Raw genomic sequence first — 19,207 nt, forward strand, 5'->3', positions numbered from 1 at the left:
GCATAAGAATCACTTGTTGAAAGAAAATTGCTTGCTCCCAGCCAAAACCTATGGAATCAGGATGATCTGGGAATGTGTGTTTTCATAAGTTCCCCCAGTGGCTTTTTTATAATCAGGCTACTGTGAGAAACACTGAAATCTAGCCTGTTCCTTTCAGCCCACGGAGGAGACTGCAGACTTGCGGAGGTGGCCTGGGGAGACTGCAGCCCTCTCCAACCCCCACCCCCACCGGAGCATATACTCTTAAGTATGAATAAGAGACAATATTTGCTGTACAAACGCCCTCATTAAAGCCAATCCCTAGAAGCACTACCCCTACACCCCATTATAAAGAATTTATTGAATTATTACTGGACTTTAGTCACAGGGTCACCATCCAGCCCACTTTCCCAGTCTGACAAACAATTCTGTTCTATTTTATAATATTAACAGTAGCGTCAACTGTGTTAATTTTTGCCCAGTGAGGAAACGAGGGCACGTAGCTCAGTGCTTCTGCTATCAGTGCAGACGCCGGATCGCTGCATCCGCGTTTCCTGTAATTTGTCAGAGACGCAAATTTGTGGGTCCCACCTACTGAACCTGCTGACTCAGACTCTTTAGCGGAGGGAGCTGCGCGATCTGCGGTTTAACCAGCCCTCCAAGTGATTCGGCTGATGGATAAGTTTGAGGACCGCTGTCGTACACAGCACCCAATTTGTTGATTCGGAGAGTTAAATGTGTAGGTACACAGCCGCTGGCATTCTGACTCTGGAATGCAGTTTTATTTCTTTGGGGGCAAAATTCAAATCTCATTTTATTATTTGATAAATGAAATCCCTTATTTTCAGGGGCCAGCCCCCCATTTTTTTTTTTTAACAGCAGGACACTCAAAAACACATACCTGGTCACAATTTCACAGTTTACCGAAGGCGTGCTGAGTGCACAGCCCGGCTGCACAAGCAGGAACAACCCAAGCCCACTACAGTCCTCGCCCACGCCTAGTGCCACATGCTCCAGGTACAACAGGAGGCCCGGCCAAGGTGTGGGCGGTGCCTGGCGAGGCAGGGGCGGGGCATAGGAGGGGCTCGTCTGGCCCTGCCTCCAGAAACCGCCATCCACCGCGGCAGCCAATCAGTGCGCAGCGCGGGACACCGCCCGCCACCGTTAGCTCGGTGTCACGTGCAAGGCAGTTCTCCCCCTTGGAGTCCGTGTCCATCCGCCCAGAAAAAGAGGGCCCCATCCACTTCCGCCAGCTCCTGCTTCCCGCAATCGCCCACAGCGGATGGCAAGCTGAGAGCGAGTGCCCGGCCCTGCGGGGTTGCGAGGCCCTGGGGTCTGTTTGGGGCGGTGTCGGGGGCGCCAAGTCTCAAGTCCCGGCGCGGAGGGATCCGGCGTGAGATAACCGTTGGCTGCACGGCGGCAACTGTTAGTGCGGCGGGGGCGTCGGCGAGGGTGAGGGGCCTGTGTGGGCGTCGCTGCGGACGGCGCCGGCAGGGTGGTTCCCCTTCGGCTCCAGCCTGTGGACCTGGTGAGGCCGTGGCTTTGCGGTGGGGCGTCCAGTGCGCGGTCACCCGGCCCGTCGGCGGCCTGGACTCCAGTGGCCTCTGCGCTCCTTGGACGTGGGGAGGGTGGGGCGGCGAGTGGGGCCGGGGGGCGGGGTGTCCGAGTGGGTTGGGGGCAGCGGCGGGCGCTCTTGGGGCGTGGGAGGAGAGGCTGCGCCCTCGGGATGGACGTCCATTTGACCCGGATGTCGTTTGTAGCTGCTGCGGTGCCTCTGAGCACCAGTTCGGTTTCTTCTGGGTGCTGGGGTAACTTGTGGTCCAGCCTGGGAGATGCTAAAGTGGGGTGGACACACCTGTGCGGTGGACTGGGTCATGGGATCGTCCTGCCCGTCGTGCCTTTGATGCTATCTATGGATAGCCGCCACCGGGGTCCTCGGGCTCCGCGATCGTCAGAACCACCTGCAGCCTGCTGAGCATGTGCTTCTGGCTCAGGGCTGCGCGTGGGACCCCCACCCCCCCATCTCATTTGCGTTTCCATCAAATTCCAGGTGTTGCCAGTCAGGGAGCACGCTTTGAGAACTACTGCAGTAATTTAAACAATATTCCCTATTGGGGCGGCAGTTCAGCTCATTACTAGGTTTTACACACACACACACACACACACACTCTCTCTCTCTCTTTCTCTCTCTCTCTCTCCCCCTCCCTCTCTCCCTCTCTCTCTCTCTGCTAGGTTGCCAACCTGTGGGCTTAGGTGTGAAGGACTGAACTGATGAGCAGCTGGGTCTGGAGAAGCTCTTGAAGTGTGTGTATGTGTGAGAGGGAGGAGGAAACTGATTGCCCATGTGGTTTGATGGTTGCTGTAATACACGTACAAACAGCTTGATAGAAGAGGGTGGAAAAGATGGCCTTTGAGCTGCTCCTTAGAGGGTAAGCTGGATGTTTCCATTTTAGAGAGGAGGGTAAGGTGCTTTAGCGAAGGATGTCCAGTGGAACGAAGTGAATCGTGGAATTTATCATGGCTGGTGAGTGGGAGAAGGTAATGTTTGTTAGGCTCTAAAGCAGAGGTCTCTAGATTTGATTCTGTCCATCAGTAGGAGACTTGGGCACATACCCCAGTGTACTCAGTGCTTAAGCTATGTATGTATAGCCGTTGTTGTAACATAGTATATAATATATGTAAATACAGAATGCTTTATAATGGTATTAAAAATTAGTTCTAATGTGCAGGTTCCTCAGCAGGTTACATTGTGTAACCTACTTTGAAAGTTGCTGACTTAGGTTGGTTTTTACAATTAGGTGAGCTAATGTATTTTTAGGCCTTTAGAACATGATAGGAAGTCAAAGAGGTCTTTAAAAGTGGAGAGTGTTGTTACATTTGTCTTTCTAGGAAGCTTGCCTTGGAACAAAAAATTTTAGAAGCAGATAAAACTCAGAGAAAAAGATATGCTGACTCAGAGCAGAGTGATCCTAACTGTAAATGATGTTGTAAGCTGACTCTTCAGAACTGTCAGTGGTCTCTCCTTGAATTGAATGTCACATCCAAGCTCATTACACTTCAGGCACACTGGGCATCTTTCAGTTCTGCAGACAAGGAAGATCTGAACACTTAGTCACAGGTTGTTCCCTCCTGTCTGAAGAGTGGTACCGCCTACCTTCCAGTTCCTAGTCCTCCTCTGTCTTGGTTTAAATGTTAGCTTCCTCGCAGACAGGCCTCTTCAGTATGGAAATTAGTTCCTGCTTTCCTCTTTGTAAGGACATTCTTCTTAGTTCCTTCGTTAAACTTAAATATTTGTAGTTATGGTTTTATCTGCCTTTTCCACCAGGGCTCACGTGTGTTGAATTCTCATGGTGTGCAGGTGCTTTATAAGTGCTTTGTGTGTGTTCTAAGTGAGCCACACCATTGACCTGTGTGGTATAGGTTATTATCACTATTTTGCAAATAAAGACACGAATCACAGGTTGTGTGATTTGCTCAAGGTCATTTATGTGAAGGAGTAGGGTTGGGATAGCCTAGCTCTGAGGTCTCTACCAATAATAACCTGATGAAACTGTTTTCTACCCTGTGGTTGGGGGTGACTGGGTGGGAACCTTTTATACATGGTAATATCAATATATTTGATGCCTGACACGGATCCTGGCTCACGTGAGGTACTCATGAACGTGGTGTTGTTGAAGAAATGGAGAAAATTGTTTATCAGATGTGGTAGGAGCAGTAAAAGAGTAGTTTAGAGATGAGTGACTCAGCCAGTTTTCTGTAGAGACAATGCCGTTGCCACTGACCAAGAATGGAATTATGGGACAGAAATGATGTGGTAGAAAAAAATTAAGCTACATGTGGAATTGTGGGAAGATCCGGGAGGATACAGTAGTGTATGTATAAGAATTATGTAAGGGGCCTGGCATAAAACTTGCTATCAGTGCCTGCTTTCATAGTATTATAGGTTACATATCCAGATGTGAAAGAACTACTCACCATCTTAAGTCTGTTAAGTTTTAACCTCCTAAGTCTGTTCATAATAAATAATTCCATTGAAAAATGAAACACTGTATTAAAGTAAGTCTTCCACTGCAATGCCACCACCTAGCACAGGAACACTTAAGTTCAGTGAAGATGGGGCTATTGCCTTAAACTATGTTAAGAGGCTAGAAAAATATGTGATTACCCAGGAGCTTATTTTAGAATCTTACCAAATCAGTTTAAAGGTAGCCTTGTAGAAACTCTGAAATATGATTGCGAACACTGAGTATTGTCTTCATGATTATTTCCTCTCAAGAGAAAGAAAAATGACTGGGAGAGCCAGAGCGAGAGCACGAGGAAGGGCTCGTGGTCAGGAGACTGTGCAGCACGTGGGCGCCACTGTAGTGAGTGCTTTACCCTTTCCTACCTGCGGGGAGCATCTTAGAGAAGCAGCTGTAGTTAAGCCCTCATCAGCTTAGACTGTCAAAGGTAACTTGACAACCTGTGTCCAGTGAAGGGGGTGAGAACTGAACAAGGAAGATCATGTTCTGTGTCCTGAGGATGTTGGAAGCTGGTGCTTGACTTCAGATGGTGACCCTTCTTGAAGAAATTTCTTTATAAGAATAAAGTGTTTGATTACTAATTTAGATCAGTTTGCGTTGAATGCCTTAGACGTGTTTGACTAGTTATTTTCTCTGATATCTTTGACCTCTTGACATTAAAAAATGCTGTTCTTTATTTGCCTGTAACTGCAGAGCCAGCAGCCTGGTTATATCCAGCCTAGACCTCAGCAGCCACCAGCCGAGGGGGAGTTAGTTGGCCGCGGACGACAGAGAGGAACAGTAGGAGCGACAGCCAAGTCACAAGGTGAAGGAGAGTGCGTGTATGTGTGTGCCCTTGCAGCGTTAGATGTGGATGGGAACCAGAACTCCATGTAAGGAAAGCAGAGTCCCGGCAGCCCTCTAGAGTGTAACAGCATCTCCCTCAAACTGTGTATCCTGAGTGCGGGGCCTCAGGGTTTCTTTTCTCCTTGGAGATGAACAAGAGCAACACGAGAGCGTACCAGAGCCCCACGCTGGCTATGACAAAGCAAATTCTAAAGTGATTATAAATTTGCTTATTACGCATCAGTCATCTTAGAACATTCTGTTGGCATCTTTAGTGATTTCGTCAAAGCTGTACCAACTTGAACATCTGGAACTTTGACTCAAAGAACATATTTCACGTGTGTTGTATTGGTTCATCCTGTTTCTCAGATGCAGAAACTGAGGCCAAAGTTGTGACAGCCGGTAGAGTCAGAACACTGGTTCTGACTCCAAAATTGTGCTTTTTCTCACCGTGTTGTTGCAAAAACTAATTAATTGGATGCTTGGTGTAAGATTCTTCTACGGTTATTAAATTTGGTTTTGGTATAGGAAAAACAGACCCAAATATACATATGGAGAATTAATGCAGTAACATTGGCTTTTAAACACTGGGATGAGCTGGGAAACCGGTAATATAATTGTGTTGATGCAACTGGGACCTAGGAAACAAAGCTGCTGCCTTGCTCTGTTCCAGGCCCTCCTTTTCCCTGTACTCCAGATATTTAATCATAACCAGTGAAATCCATAACATTAGAAGAAAACATGGATGAATCTAAATTGAACTCGAAGTGGTATGAATTGAACTATGACAAATACTGTCAGTGACGAAAGAGAACCTGGAAACTTACTGAAATGATAAAGAGCTCGTTCTCTGTTACGCAGAGCAGTCTTAAAGAGTCTCTGATATTAACAAGCTGATGGGAAAGTGGACAAAGGGAGGGCAATGCATTGAACAGTACAAAGCCAGTGAAAATATTATGCCTTATCATTAAGTGTAAATTAAACTGCAACATTTTTGAGTCTTTTTATTCTCCATTTTATAATACATTTTGCCAATGTTGGCAATTGTAAAACTGGAACTTGTGCTCTCTGTGGGGTTGTATAATTGTACTAACTTTTGGATGGCATTTTGTAACGTGTACCAATGTTACACTTTTATTAGCAATTACGTTCATGGTAGTTCATGGTAGTGTATCCACACACTGGACAAGTACATGATTGTGTAAGAATGTTAACTATGTTTGATACCACCAAACTGGAAACACCTACCCAATAAGAGGTAGAACCCACTATACTTTAGCAGTATTTAGCCATTTAGCCATTTAGCAACTTTTAGCCATTTAGCAACTTTTAGCCATTTTCAAGAATGTAAAAACTTGACTGAAATGAAAACAAGTTGTAGAACAGCTTTGTGTTTTTAGTAAATACGTATTATGTGTATATATATTTTTTCTGTATAGAAAATTTTGAGGAAAATACATCAGTTGTTAATAGTGCTTCATTTGAAGAATCTATTAGAAGACAAGCAGCCTTTTATTTGCTGCTTTATATATCTAGATCTGTTGCTTTGTGGTACTGCAAGATGTTTTAAAATTTAAAGTGCTTGATGACAGTTCATTTATGGGAATTAACCTTAAATTTATAGGATTTAATCCAATCACTTTACCTAGATGCCTCAGTTTTTTTTCCTTAAATTATCCATTTACTCCAAAAAGTGAGTAGGGGATGCAATCTATTCTATTAGAATAAATATATCACAGTAAATTACAGATATTTCTAATAATAGAAACTTAAACTTGCATGAGGTTCAACTATATCAGCCAAGTAAGACTTTTGTATCTGGCATTATAGCAGGCTAGATATCCTCAACTAGATACCTTTAATGTGTTAGATTTTAAAATATCTTTTTAAATTCATCTGATCTGGGAAGAGGGTTGGAAAATCTTCAAAGGCCAGAAAGGACAGGAATAAATGCAGAGTCAGATTCAGGTGCTGAAACCAGCGACTCAAAAAGCACCTCCAGGTCACTTGCTTTTCTTTTTTCCCCAGTTTTATTGAGAAATAATTGACATACATCACTGTTTAAGGCATACAGCACGATGGTTTGATTTACATATACTGTGAAATGATTACTGCATTAGGTTCAGCTAACATCCATCTTCTGATAAAGATACAATCAAAAGAAAAGGAAAAATAATTTCTTCTTGTCATGAGAACTCTTAGGATTTACTCTCTTAATAAGTTTTGTCTGTATCATACAGCAGTTAGCTACAGTCATCATGTTGTATAGTATAGCCCTAGTACTAATTTATAACTGCAAGTTTGTACTTTCGGACACTTTCCTCCCCCGCTCTCTGCCTCTGGTAACAAGTCTGATCTCTGTTTCTATGAGTTTGGTTTTGGGGTTGGTTATTTTGTTGTTTTTAGATTCCACATATAAGTGAGATCGTACAGTAATTAGTCTTTCTCTATCTGACTTTATTTCACTTAGCATCATGCCATCAAGGCCCATCCATCTTGTCACAAGTGGTAGGATTTCCTGTTTTTATGGCTGAATAATATTCCATTGTATATATGCACCACAGACTCTTGTATCCGTGCATCTATCAATGGACACTTAAGTTGTTTCCATGTCCTGGCTATTATTGTCAATAGTGCTGCTACCACAGTGGAAGTGCAGATACCTTTTTTTTTAAGCTCTTTATTGAAATATATTTGCTTTACACTCTTGGACCAGTTTTTGAAGTACACCAAAATGAATCAGCTGTATTTATACGTATATCCCCATATCCCCTCCCTCCCGCGACTCCCTCCCACCCTCCCTGTCCTGGCCTTCTAAAGGATCATCCATCATCAAGTTGATATCCTTTTGTTATACAGCAACTTCCCACTAGCTGTCTATTTTACAGTTGGTAGTGTAAGCATGTCTATGCTACTCTCTCACTTCGTCCCAGCTTCCCCTTCACCCCACCCCAGCCCCGTGTCCTCAAGTCCATTCTCTACATCTGCATCTCCACCCTTGCCCTGTCACTGGGTTCATCAGTACCATTTCTTCAGATTCCATATACATGAGTTAGCATACGGCATTTGTTTTTCTCTTTCTGGCTTACTTTGCTCTGTATGACAGTCTCTAGGTCTATCCACCTCATTACATATAATTCAATTTCATTCCTTTTCATGGCTGAGTAATATCCATTGTATTTATGTGCCACATCTTCTTTATCCATTCATCTGCTGATGGGCATGTAGGTTGCTTCCATGTCCTAGCTATTGTAAAGAGTGCTGCAGTGAACATTATGGTACGTGTTTCTTTTTGGATTATGGTTTTCTCTGGGTATATGCCCAGGAGTGGAATTACTGGGTCATATGGTAGTTTCATTTTTACTTCTTTAAGGAACCTCCAAACTGTTTTCCATAGTGGCTGTACCAGCTTACATTCCCACCAACAGTGCAGGAGAGTTCCCTTTTCTCCACACCCTCTCCAACATTTATTGTTTCTGGATGTTTTGATGATGGCCATTCTGACTGGTGTGAGGTGATACCTCATTGTGGCTTTGACTTGCATTCCTCTAATGGTTAGTGATGTTGAGCATCTTTTCATGTGTTTGTTAGCCACCTGCATGTCTTCTTTGGAGAAATGTCTGTTTAGGTCTTCCGCCCATTTGTGGATTGGGTTATTTGCTTTTTTGGTATGAAGCTGCGTGAGCTGCTTATATATTTTGGCGATTAACCCTTTGTCCGTGTCTTCATTGGCAAGTATTTTCTTCCATTCTGAGGGTTGCCTTCTTGTCTTGTTTATGGTTTCTTTCGCTGTGCAAAAGCTTTTAAGTTTCATGAGGTCCCATTTGTTTATTCTTTTTTTTTAAATTTTTAAGAACTTTTATTGAGATACAGTTAACAGACAATAAACAGCATATATTTAGAGTGTACAATTTGGTGTCCCAATCTCCCAGTTCATTGCCCCCCAACCCTCCCCGCTTTCCCCACTTGGTGTCCATGTGTTTGTTCTCTACACCTGTGTCTATTTCTGCCTTGCATTTCCTCTTTCATAGTTGTTAGCATTTGCCTTATGTATTGAGGTGTTCCTATACTGGGTGCATATATATTTATAATTGTCATCTCCTCTTCTTGGATGGATCCCTTGATCTTTATGTAATGTCCTTTCTTGTCTCTTGTAACATTTTTTATTTTAAAGTCTATTTTATCTGATATGAGTTTTGCTACTCCAGCTTTCTTTTGATTTTCATTTGCATGGAATATCTTTTTCCATCCCCTCCCTTTCAGTCTGTATGTGTCCCTAGGTCTGAAGTGGGTCTCTTGTAGACAGCATATATATGGGTCTTGTTTTTGTATCCATTCAGCCAGTCTGTGTCTTCTGGTTGGTGCATTTAGTCCATTTACATTCAAGGTAATTGTCGATATGTATGTTCCTATTACCATTTTCTTAATTGTTTTGTGTTTGTTTTTGTAAGTCCTTTTCTTCTCTTATGTTTCCCACTTAGAGAAGTTCCTTTAGCATTTGTTGTAGGGCTGGTTTGGTGGTGCTGAATTCTCTTAGCTGTTGCTTGTCTGTAAAGCTTTTGATTTCTCCATCAAATCTGAATGAGATCCTTGCTGGGTAGAATATTCTTGGTTGGAGGTTCTTCCCTTTCATCACTTGAAATATATCATGCCACTCCCTTCTGGCTTGCAGAGTTTCTGCTGAGAAATCAGCTGTTAACCTGATGGGAGTTCCCTTGTATGTTATTTGTCGTTTTTCCCTTGTTGCTTTTAATAACATTTCTCTGTCTTTAATTTTTGTCAACTTGACTAATATATGTCTTGGCGTGTTTCTCCTTGGATTTATCCTGACTGGGACTCTCTGCGCTTCCTGGACTTGGGTAGCTATTTCCTTTCCCATGTTAGGGAAGTTTTCAACTATAATCTCTTCCAGTATTTTCTCGGGTCCTTTCTCTCTCTCGTCTCCTTCTGGGACCCCTATAATGCGAATGTTGGTGCGTTAAACATTGTCCCAGAGGTATCTCAGGCTGTCTTTAGTTCTTTTCATTCTTTTTTCTTTATTCTTTTCTGCATCAGTGATGATCACCATTCTGTCTTCCAGGTCACTTATTCGCCTTTCTGCCTCAGTTAATCTGCTGTTGGTTCCTTCTAGTGTATTTTTCATTTCCGTTATTGTGTTGCATATCTATGTTTGTTTGCTCTTTAATTCTTCTAGGTCTTTGGTAAACTTTTCCATCTTTGCATCCAGTCTTTTTTCAAAGTCCTGGATCATCTTCACTATCATTATTGTGAATTCTTTTTCTGGAAGGGTGCCTATCTCCTCTTCATTTAGTTGTTTTTCTGGGGCTTTATCTTGTCCCTTCATCTGGTACAAAGTCCTCTGCTTTTTCATTTTCTCTATCTTTCTGTGGCTGTGGTTTTCAGTTCCACAAGATGAAATACTGCTGATACTGCTTGATACTGCTGTCTGCCCTCTTGTCCCATTTGTTTATTCTTGATTTTATTTCCTTTATTCTAGGAAGTGGGTCAAAAAGGGTCTTGCTTTGATGTATGTCATAGAGTATTCTGCCTGTGTTTTCCTCTAGGAGTTTTATAGTGTCTGGCCTTACATTTAGGTCTTTAATCCATTTTGAGTTTATTTTTGTGTATAGTGTTAGGAAGTGTTCTAATTTCATTCTTTTACATGTTGCTGTCCAATTTTCCAAGCATCACTTATTGAAGAGGCTATCTTTTTTCCATTGTATATTCTTGCCTCCTTTGTCAAAGATAAGCTGCCCATATGTGCTTGGGCTTACCTCTGAGTTCTCTATTCTGTTCCATTGATCTTCCTTTCTATTTTTGTGCCACTACCATACTGTCTTGATCACTGAGGCCTTGTAGTATAGTTTGAAGTCAGGAAGCCTGATTCCACCAACTCCGTCTTTCCTTCTCAAGATTGCTTTGGCTATTCCGGGTCTTTTGTGTTTCCATACAAATTGTAAGATTTCTTGTTCTAGTTCTGTGAAAAATGCCATTGGTAATTTGATCGGGATTGCATTGAATCTGTAAATTGCTTTGGGTAAGATAGTCATTTTCATAATATTGATTCTTCCACTCGAAGAACATGGTATGTCCCTCCATCTGTTTGTATCATCTTTGATTTCTTTCATCAGTGTCTTATAGTTTTCTGCATACAGGTCTTTTGCCTCCTTAGGCAGGTTTATTCCTAGGTATTTTATTCCCTTTGTTGCAGTGGTAAATGGGAGAGTTTCCTTAATTTCTCTTTCTGATCTTTCATTGTTAGTGTAAAGAGATGCAAGAGATTTCTGCATGTTAATTTTGTATCCTGCTACTTTACTAAATTCATCAATTAGTGCTAGCAGTTTTCTGGTAGCATCTTTAGGGTTTTCTGTGTATAATATCATGTCATCTGCAAAGAGTGACAATTTTACTTCTTTTGCAATTTGGATTCCTTTTATATCATTTTCTTCTCTGATTGCTGTGGCTAACACTTCCAAAACTATGTTGAATAATAATGGTGAGAGTGGGCACCCTTGTCATGTTCCTGTTCTTGCAGTGCTTTCAGTTTTTCACCATTTAGATTGATGTTGGCTGTTGGTTTATCATATATGGCCTTTATTATGTTGAGGTAATTTCCTTTTATGCCCATTTTCTGGAGAGTTTTTATCATAAATGGATGTTGGATTTTGTCAAAAGTTTTTTCTGCATCTATTGGCTTATCATATGTTTTTATCCTTCATTTTGTTAATATGGTGTATCACATTGATTGATTTGCATATATTGAAGAATCCTTGCATTCCAGGGATAAACCCCACTTGATCATGGTGTATGATCTTTTCAGTGTGCTGTTGGATTCTGTTAGCTAGTATTTTGTTGAGGATTTTTGTATCTATATTCATCAGTGATATTGGTCTGTAATTTTCTTTTTTTTGTGACATCTTTGCCTGGTTTTGGTATCAGGGTGATGGTGGCCTCATAGAATGAGTTTGAGAGTGTTCCTCCTTCTGCTATATTTTGGCAGAGTTTGAGAAGGATAGGTGTTAGCTCTTCTCTAAATGTTTGATAGAATTCCCCTGTGAATCCATCTGGCCCTGGGCTTTTGTTTGTTGGGAGATTTTAAATCACAGCCTCAATTTCCGTGCTTGTGATTGGTCTATTCATATTTTCTGTTTCTTCCTGGTTCAGTCTTGGAAGATTGTATTTTTCTAAGAATGTATCCATTTCTTCCAGGTTATGCAGTTTATTGGCGTATAGTTACTTGTAGTAGTCTCTCATGATCTTCTGTATTTCTGAGGTGTCAGTTGTTACTTCTCCTTTTTCCTTTCTAATTCTGTTGATTTGCGTCTTCTCCTTTTTTTCCCTGATGAGTCTGGCTAATGGTTTATCAATTGTGTTTATCTTCTCAAAGAACCAGCTTTTAGTTTCATTGATCTTTGCTGTTGTTTCCTTCCCTTCTTTTTCATTTATTTCTGCTCTGATCTTTATGATCTCTTTCCTTCTGCTCACTTTGGGTTTCTTTTGTTCTTCTTTCTCTTATTGTTTTAGGTGTATGGTTCAGTTGTTTTTTCGATATTTTTCTTGTTCTGTGAGGTAGGACTGTATTGCTATAAAATCCCCTCTTAGAACTGCTTTTGCTGTGTCCCATAGGTTTTGGGTTGTTGTGTTTTCATTGTCTTTTTTTCTAGATATTTTTTGATTTTCTCTTTGATTTCTTCAGTGATTTCTTGGTTGTTTAATAGCATATTGTTTAGTCTCCATGTGTTTGTAGTTTTTACAGTTTTCTTCCTGTAATTGATATCAAGTCTCATGGTGTTGTGGTCAGAGTAGATGCTTGATATGGTTTCAATTGTTTTGAATTACTGAGGCTTGATTTGTGACCCAAGATGTGATCTATCCCGGAGAATGTTCCTTGTGCACTTGAGAAGAAAGTGTATTCTGTAGTTTTTGGATGGAATGTCCTATAAATATCAGTTAAGTAGAGATGGTCTAATGTGTCATTTAAAGCTTGTGTGTCCTTATTTATTTTCTGTTTGGATGATCTGTCCATTGATGTAAGTGGGGTGTTAAAGTCTCCTACTATTATTGTGTTAACTGTCGATGTCCCCTTTTATGGCTGTTAGCATTTGCCTTATGTATTGAGGTGCTCCTATGTTGGGTGCATAGATATTTACAATTGTTATATGTTCTTCTTGGATGGATCCCTTGGTCATTATGTAGTGTCCTTCCTTCTCTCTTGTAATAGTCTTTAATGTCTAATTTGTCTGATATGAGTGTTGCTACTTCAGCTTTCTTTTGAGTTCCATTTGATGGAATATCTTTTTCCATCTCCTTACTTTCAGTCTATATGTGTCCCTTGGTCTGAAGTGGGTTTCTTGTAGACAGCATATGTAAGGGTCTTGTTTTTGTATCCATTCAGCCAGTCTGTGTCTTTTGGTTGGAGCATTTAATCCATTTACATTTAAGGTGATTATTGACATGTGTGTTCCTATTACCATTTTCTCAGTTGTTTGGGGGTTGTTTTTGTAGGTCTTTTCCTTCTCTTGTGTTTCATGCTTAGAAAAGTTCCTTTAGCAATTGTTGTAAGTCTCATTTGGTGGTGCTGAATTCTCTTAACTTTTGCTTGTCTGGAAAGCTTTTGATTTTTCCATTGAATCTGAATGAGATTCTTGCTGGGTAGAGTATTCTTGGCTGTAGGTTTTTCTCGGCTGTAGGTTTTTCTCTTTCAGGACTTTTGGTATATCCTGCCATTCCCTTCTGGCCTGCAGGGTTTCTGCAGAAAGATCAGCTGTTATCCTTATGGGTTTTCCCTTATATGTTATTTGTTGCTTTTCTCTTGCTGCTTTTAATATTTTTTCTTTGTGTTTAATTGTTGTTAGTTTGATTAATATGTGCCTCAGTGTATTTCTCCTTGGGTTTATTCTGTATGGGACTTTCTGTGCTTCTTGGACTTGATTAATTATTTCCTTTCCCATGTTGGGGAAGTTTTCCACTATAACCTCTTGAAATATTTTCTCAGACCCTTTCTTTTTGTCTTCTTCTGGGATGCCTATGATTCGAATGTTGGTGCCCTTAATGTTGTCACCAAGGTCTCTGAGATTGTCTTCCATTGTTTTTATTCTTTTTTCTCTTTCCTGCTCTGTGGCAGTTATTTCCCCCATTCTAGCATCCAGCTGACTTATTCGTTCTTCTGCCTCACGTATTCTGTTGTTTATATCATCTAGAGTATTTTTAATTTCAGTTATTTTGTTGTCCATTACTGTTTGTTTGCTCTTTAGTTCTTCTGAGTCCTTATTGTTTCTTGTATTTTCTATATTTTTTTTATCAAGATTTTGGATCATCTTTACTATCATTACTCTGAATTCTTTTTCAGTCCATTTTCCTATTTCCTCTTCATTTATTTGGTTTTGTGTATTTTTACCTTGTTCCTTCCTCTGTGACTTTTTTTTTTGTCATCTCATTTTCCCTCCAATTTGGATGGGCAGTATTGTGTTCCTGTCCCACTGTGTGTTTGGCCTGAGGTTTCAAGCACTGGAGTTTGTAGGCTGTTAAGTATAGCTGGGTCTTGCTGTTGAGATGAGAACCTCTGGGAGACTTCACTCTGAAGAATATTCCCTGGGAACTGAGCTTCCCTGTTAGTCCATTGTTTTGGACCCAGAGCTCCCACCTCAGGAGCTCAGGCCTCACCCTTGGCTTGTGAATCAAGATCCCACAAGCCGTATGGAGCAGGAAAACGAAAAAAATTTAGAAAAAAAAAGTAGGAGAACAGCAGAACAATAGCAAGATAAAAAATACGATAATAGGAAACTAACAGATGTGTTAGAAAAAATTAAAAAAAAAAAGAGCAACAGTTGGAATGTAAAACAACTGCGATACCCTAAGTGAGGAGGTGGGAAGAAAAAAAAAAGAAAAAAAAGCCAGAAAAGGCCTTGGCTGTGGGGGCGGGGCTTAGACAAGGGCGGGGGTGGGGGGAGTGGCAGTGAAGTTAGACGATGGGCAGGGCCTACGCTTAGAAAAGGCCCTAGGGGTGGTGGGGAGTGGGGCTTAGGCCCAATGAGGCAGAGAGGCCCAGGAATGCCTCTGATCCTGTGGGCAGAGGACCAGGTCAAGGTAGTACCCAGCGGGCTCCCTGGGCCCGAGTTGGTGGGAGAAATTCTAGGCACTTCCCCCTTGGGTTCTTTTCTTTCTCACCCCCTTTCTCCTATTACCCTAGGACCCTCACAGCTGCAGGGGGCACTGGAAGGCAGGAGACCAGACTCTGATGCCCAGTAGGCTTCCCAGGGCCAGCTGGGCTAGGGTAACGCCTGCAGCACTTCCCCAGATCTCCCAGTCTCATAAGGTCCCTGTCTGCCTCTCTTCCTCTCCTCAGCCCTCCACTCTCCTAGGTCCCAAGCCGCTGGAGGGGGCCCTGGAGTGAGAAAGACCAGGTCCTTGAGTCTAGCAGGCTTCCCAAAGCTAGTGGGCAGGGTAAATACCTTCTCTGCCTTCCCTGATCCTCCAATCCCAGAAGGTCCCCTCCCTTGCCCGCCTCTCCTCTTCTCCCCTGCTTTCCTTCTACACCCCTAGGACCAGTGAGACCTAGAGGGGCCCCTGCAGGGCCAAAGACCAGGCCTGGGGGTGCAACAGGCCTCCTGGTGCCAAGTGGGTAGGGAGATTTCCTGCAGCGTCTCCCCTGATCCTCCGGTCCTGCAAGGACCCCCCCCCCCACCACTGTCTGCCTCTCTTCTTCTCTTCTCCTCTCCTCCCTCTCTCCCACACCTCTCCTCAGCTGGAGAGACCGAGGAACCAGACTTGGGAGCCCAGCAGGCCCACCGGGCCCAAGTGGGCAGGGGAAAGGTCCTCTGCACCTCCCCTGGTCCTCTACTCCTGGAACATCCTACCACCAGTCTGCCTCTCTTCCTCTTCCCCTGCCATGCTCCAACATCCCCGGGACCAACGTGTCTGGGAGGGGACCCTGGAGAGTTGGAGCCCAGGCCCAGGAGCCCAACAGGCTTCCTGGGCCAGTGGGCAACAGAAATGCCTTTTGCTCCTCCCCTGATCCTCTGATCCCAGAGGGTCCCTCCCACCTTCTGCCTCTCTTCTTTTACCCCCACAGTTTCCCTCCTGTACTTCTAGGACCAACTGCCAGGAGGAGCCTTGGATGGTGGAGGACCTGCCCAGAAGAAATACCCGGCAGCATCTCCCCTATTCTTCTGACCTGGAGAGATCCCTTTCCACCCCCACTGTCTGCCTCTCTCCCTCCCACCCCCCCACGCCCCCAGGACCCTTGTGCCGGAGAGTGTCCCGGAGAGTGAAGGACCAGGCCCGGGAGCCCAGTCAGCCTCCCTGGCCAAGAGGGTAGGCGAAACTCCCTCTTGCCTCCCTGTCCCCCAGTCTCAAAGCCCCACCCCCACCTGTCCGCCTCTCCACCTCTTCCTCCCTCCTCTGTCCTTCCCACACCCCCAGGACCCAGGCAACCTGGAGGAGGCCTTGGAGGGTGGAAGACCCCACTGGGGAGCCCAGCAGGCCCCCAAGCCAGAGAGCTCAGTAGGCCTCCTGGCCTCCTGGGTGGGAGAAACCCAGTCGCGGTTTCCCTGATCTCCCCAGCCTCCAAGGGTCCCTCCAGGTGGGAACCTCCCCCCTCACCCAGCCACCCCCTGGGGTGCCGGTCCCATCAGGCCTCCCTTTCCCCACCCCCCTGACCTCCCCCAGGTCCTGCCCGGTTGCTCCAGGGTTCCTGCGGTCTGCTTGGGCCTCAGGTCCCCTGCCAGCCTCTGGCAACTGATCTGTTTGTGGGGGGACGTGATCTCCGTGTCTTCCCAAGCCGCCATCTTGACCCAGATACCTTTTTGAGTTAGTATTTTCACTTCCTTTGGATATATTCCCAAAAGTGGAATTGCTGGATCATATGATAGTCCTATTTTTAATTTTTTAAGGAGCCTCCATACTGTTTTCCATAGTGGCTTCACCACCATCAGTACACAGGATTCTCTTCTCTCCTCACCCATGCAAGCATTTGTTATCACTTGTCTTTTGGATGATAGCCATTCTAACAGGTGTCAGGTGATAGCTCATTGTGGGTGTAATTTGTATTTTCCTAATGACTAGTGATGTTGAGCATCTTTTCATGTACCTGTTGGTCTTTCATATATCTTCTTTGGAGAAATGTCCATTCAGGCCTTTTGCCCATTTTTTAAATTGGCTTATTATTATTTTTTACTATTGAATTGTATGAGTTCTTCATATATTTTGGATATTAACCCCTTATCATATATAAAGTTAGAAGATATTTTTCCTGTTTTGTAGGTTGTATTTGCACCTTGTTGATGGTTTCTTTTGCTGTCCAGAGGCTCTTATAGTTCCACCTGTTTTTTATTTCATTGCTTGTGCTTTAGGTGTCATATCTAAAAAAAAAAAAAAATCATTACCAAGACCTGTGTCAAGGAGCTTTTTTGTTGTGTTTTATTCTAGGAGTTTAATGGTTTCAGGTTTTACAGTTAAGTCTTCAGTCCATTTCAAGTTAGTTTTTGTAAGTGGTGTAAGATAGGGGTCCCGTTTCATTCTTTTACATGTGAATATCCAATTATCCCAGCACCGTTTATTGAAGAGGCTTTTTTTCCATTGAGTATTTGTGGTTCCTTTGTCAGATGTTAGTTGACCATATATTCCTGGGTTTATTTCTGGGCTGTCAGTTCTGTTCTGTGTGTCTGTATGTCTTTTTTTGTGCCAGTACCATACTGTTTTGATTACTGCAGCTTTATGGTATAGCTTGAAATCAGAAAACGTGATGCCTCTTACTTTGTTCTTTGCAGTTCTTATGAAATTTAGAATATTTGACATGTTCAGCTGTGTTCAACAGAGCAAAATTTCATTGAATTAAAACTCTACAAAAAGATGTGCTGAAGCTGTTTTTAAAACATTTCTTTATTATTGCAGCATTAAAATGCAAATAAAATTACAGGAAATACTTAAATCTAAACATTCTCTGTATTGATCTTCATTAATAATACTTTTTTAACAGTGTCTCATGAATTTAATTCTATGAAGCTCAGTTCCCTACCTATAAAAAGGTATATATTGCACCTTTATAGATAAGGGCCACTGTGTGGATTCATTGATACTTGGGATAACAAATGCAAGGCCTTATGACCACCTTTCACTGCTTTTGTAAGTCATATCTGAGAAGTGCTTCCCACAGTAAATGTTCAAGTATCTACTATATTTTAGAAATGAAAATGACAGCCTTAAAAGATTTATCAGTAATGAGACACTAAGACCTTGATTTTTCACTCTGTGAAGGGGGGGTGCGGTTCCATCGGAGGATCTTAAATAGAGCAGGAGCTCCGCCTGATTTGTGTTTTTATTTTTATTTTTTATTTTTTATTTTTTTGGGGGGTACACCAGGTTCAATCAACTGTTTTTATACACATATCCCCATATTCCCTCCCTTCCTTGACGCCCCCCCCCCTCGAGTTCCCCCCACCCTCCCTGCCCCAGTCCTCTAAGGCATCTTCCATCCTCGAGTTGGACTCCCTTTGTTATACAACAACTTCCCACTGACTATTTTACAGTTGGTAGTATATATATGTCTGTGCTACTCTCTTGCTTCTTCTCAGTTTCCCCTTCACCCCCCGCCCCCTCCCATACCTTGAGTTCTCCAGTCCATTCTCTGTATCTGCTTCCTTGTTCTTGTCACTGAGTTCATCAGTACCATTTGTAGATTCCGTATATGTGAGTTAGCATACAATATTTGTCCTTCTCTTTCTGACTTACTTCACTATGTATGACAGATTGTAGTTCTATCCACCTCATTACATATAGCTCCATCTCATCCCTTTTTATAGCTGAGTAATATTCCGTTGTATATATATGCCACATCTTCTGTATCCATTCATTTGTTGATGGGCATTTAGGTTGCTTCCATGTCCTGGCTATTGTAAAGAGTGCTGCAATAAACATTATGGTACAAGTTTCTTTTGGGATTATGGTTTTCTTTGGGTATATGTCCAGGAGTGGGATTACTGGATCATATGGTAGTTCTATTTGTAGTTTTTTAAGGAACCTCCAAATTGTTTTCCATAGTGGCTGTACCAACTTACAGTCCCACCAACAGTGCAGGAGAGTTCCCTTTTCTCCACACCCTCTCCAACATTTGTTGTTTCCAGATTTTGTGATGATGGCCATTCTGATCGGTGTGAGGTGATACCTCATTGTGGCTTTGACTTGCATTTCTCTGATGATGAGTGATGTTGAGCATCTTTTCATGTGTTTGTTGGCCATCTGTATGTCTTCTTTGGAGAAATGTCTATTGAGGTCTTCTGCCCATTTGTGGATTGGGTTATTTGCTTTTTTGGTATGAAGCTGCATGAGCTGCTTGTATATTTTGGAGGTTAATCCTTTGTCCGTTGTTTCATAGGCAATTATTT

General features: G+C 42.8%; 1 protein-coding gene across 1 annotated transcript in view; it reads left to right on the top strand.

The window, feature by feature from the left end:
• Window positions 1-4,265: 4,265 nt before the first annotated feature.
• The window catches only part of PIWIL1 (piwi like RNA-mediated gene silencing 1), a 42,413-nt gene continuing 27,471 nt past the window's right edge, over window positions 4,266-19,207 (top strand). The window contains exons 1-2 of the mRNA XM_057745599.1: window positions 4,266-4,343; window positions 4,695-4,806. Coding sequence (XP_057601582.1) covers window positions 4,266-4,343; window positions 4,695-4,806 — 190 coding nt within the window. The remainder of the gene's footprint in view (window positions 4,344-4,694; window positions 4,807-19,207) is intronic.

This window comes from Hippopotamus amphibius, chromosome 8, assembly GCF_030028045.1.
Source record: "Hippopotamus amphibius kiboko isolate mHipAmp2 chromosome 8, mHipAmp2.hap2, whole genome shotgun sequence".
Lineage (NCBI taxonomy): Eukaryota > Metazoa > Chordata > Mammalia > Artiodactyla > Hippopotamidae > Hippopotamus > Hippopotamus amphibius.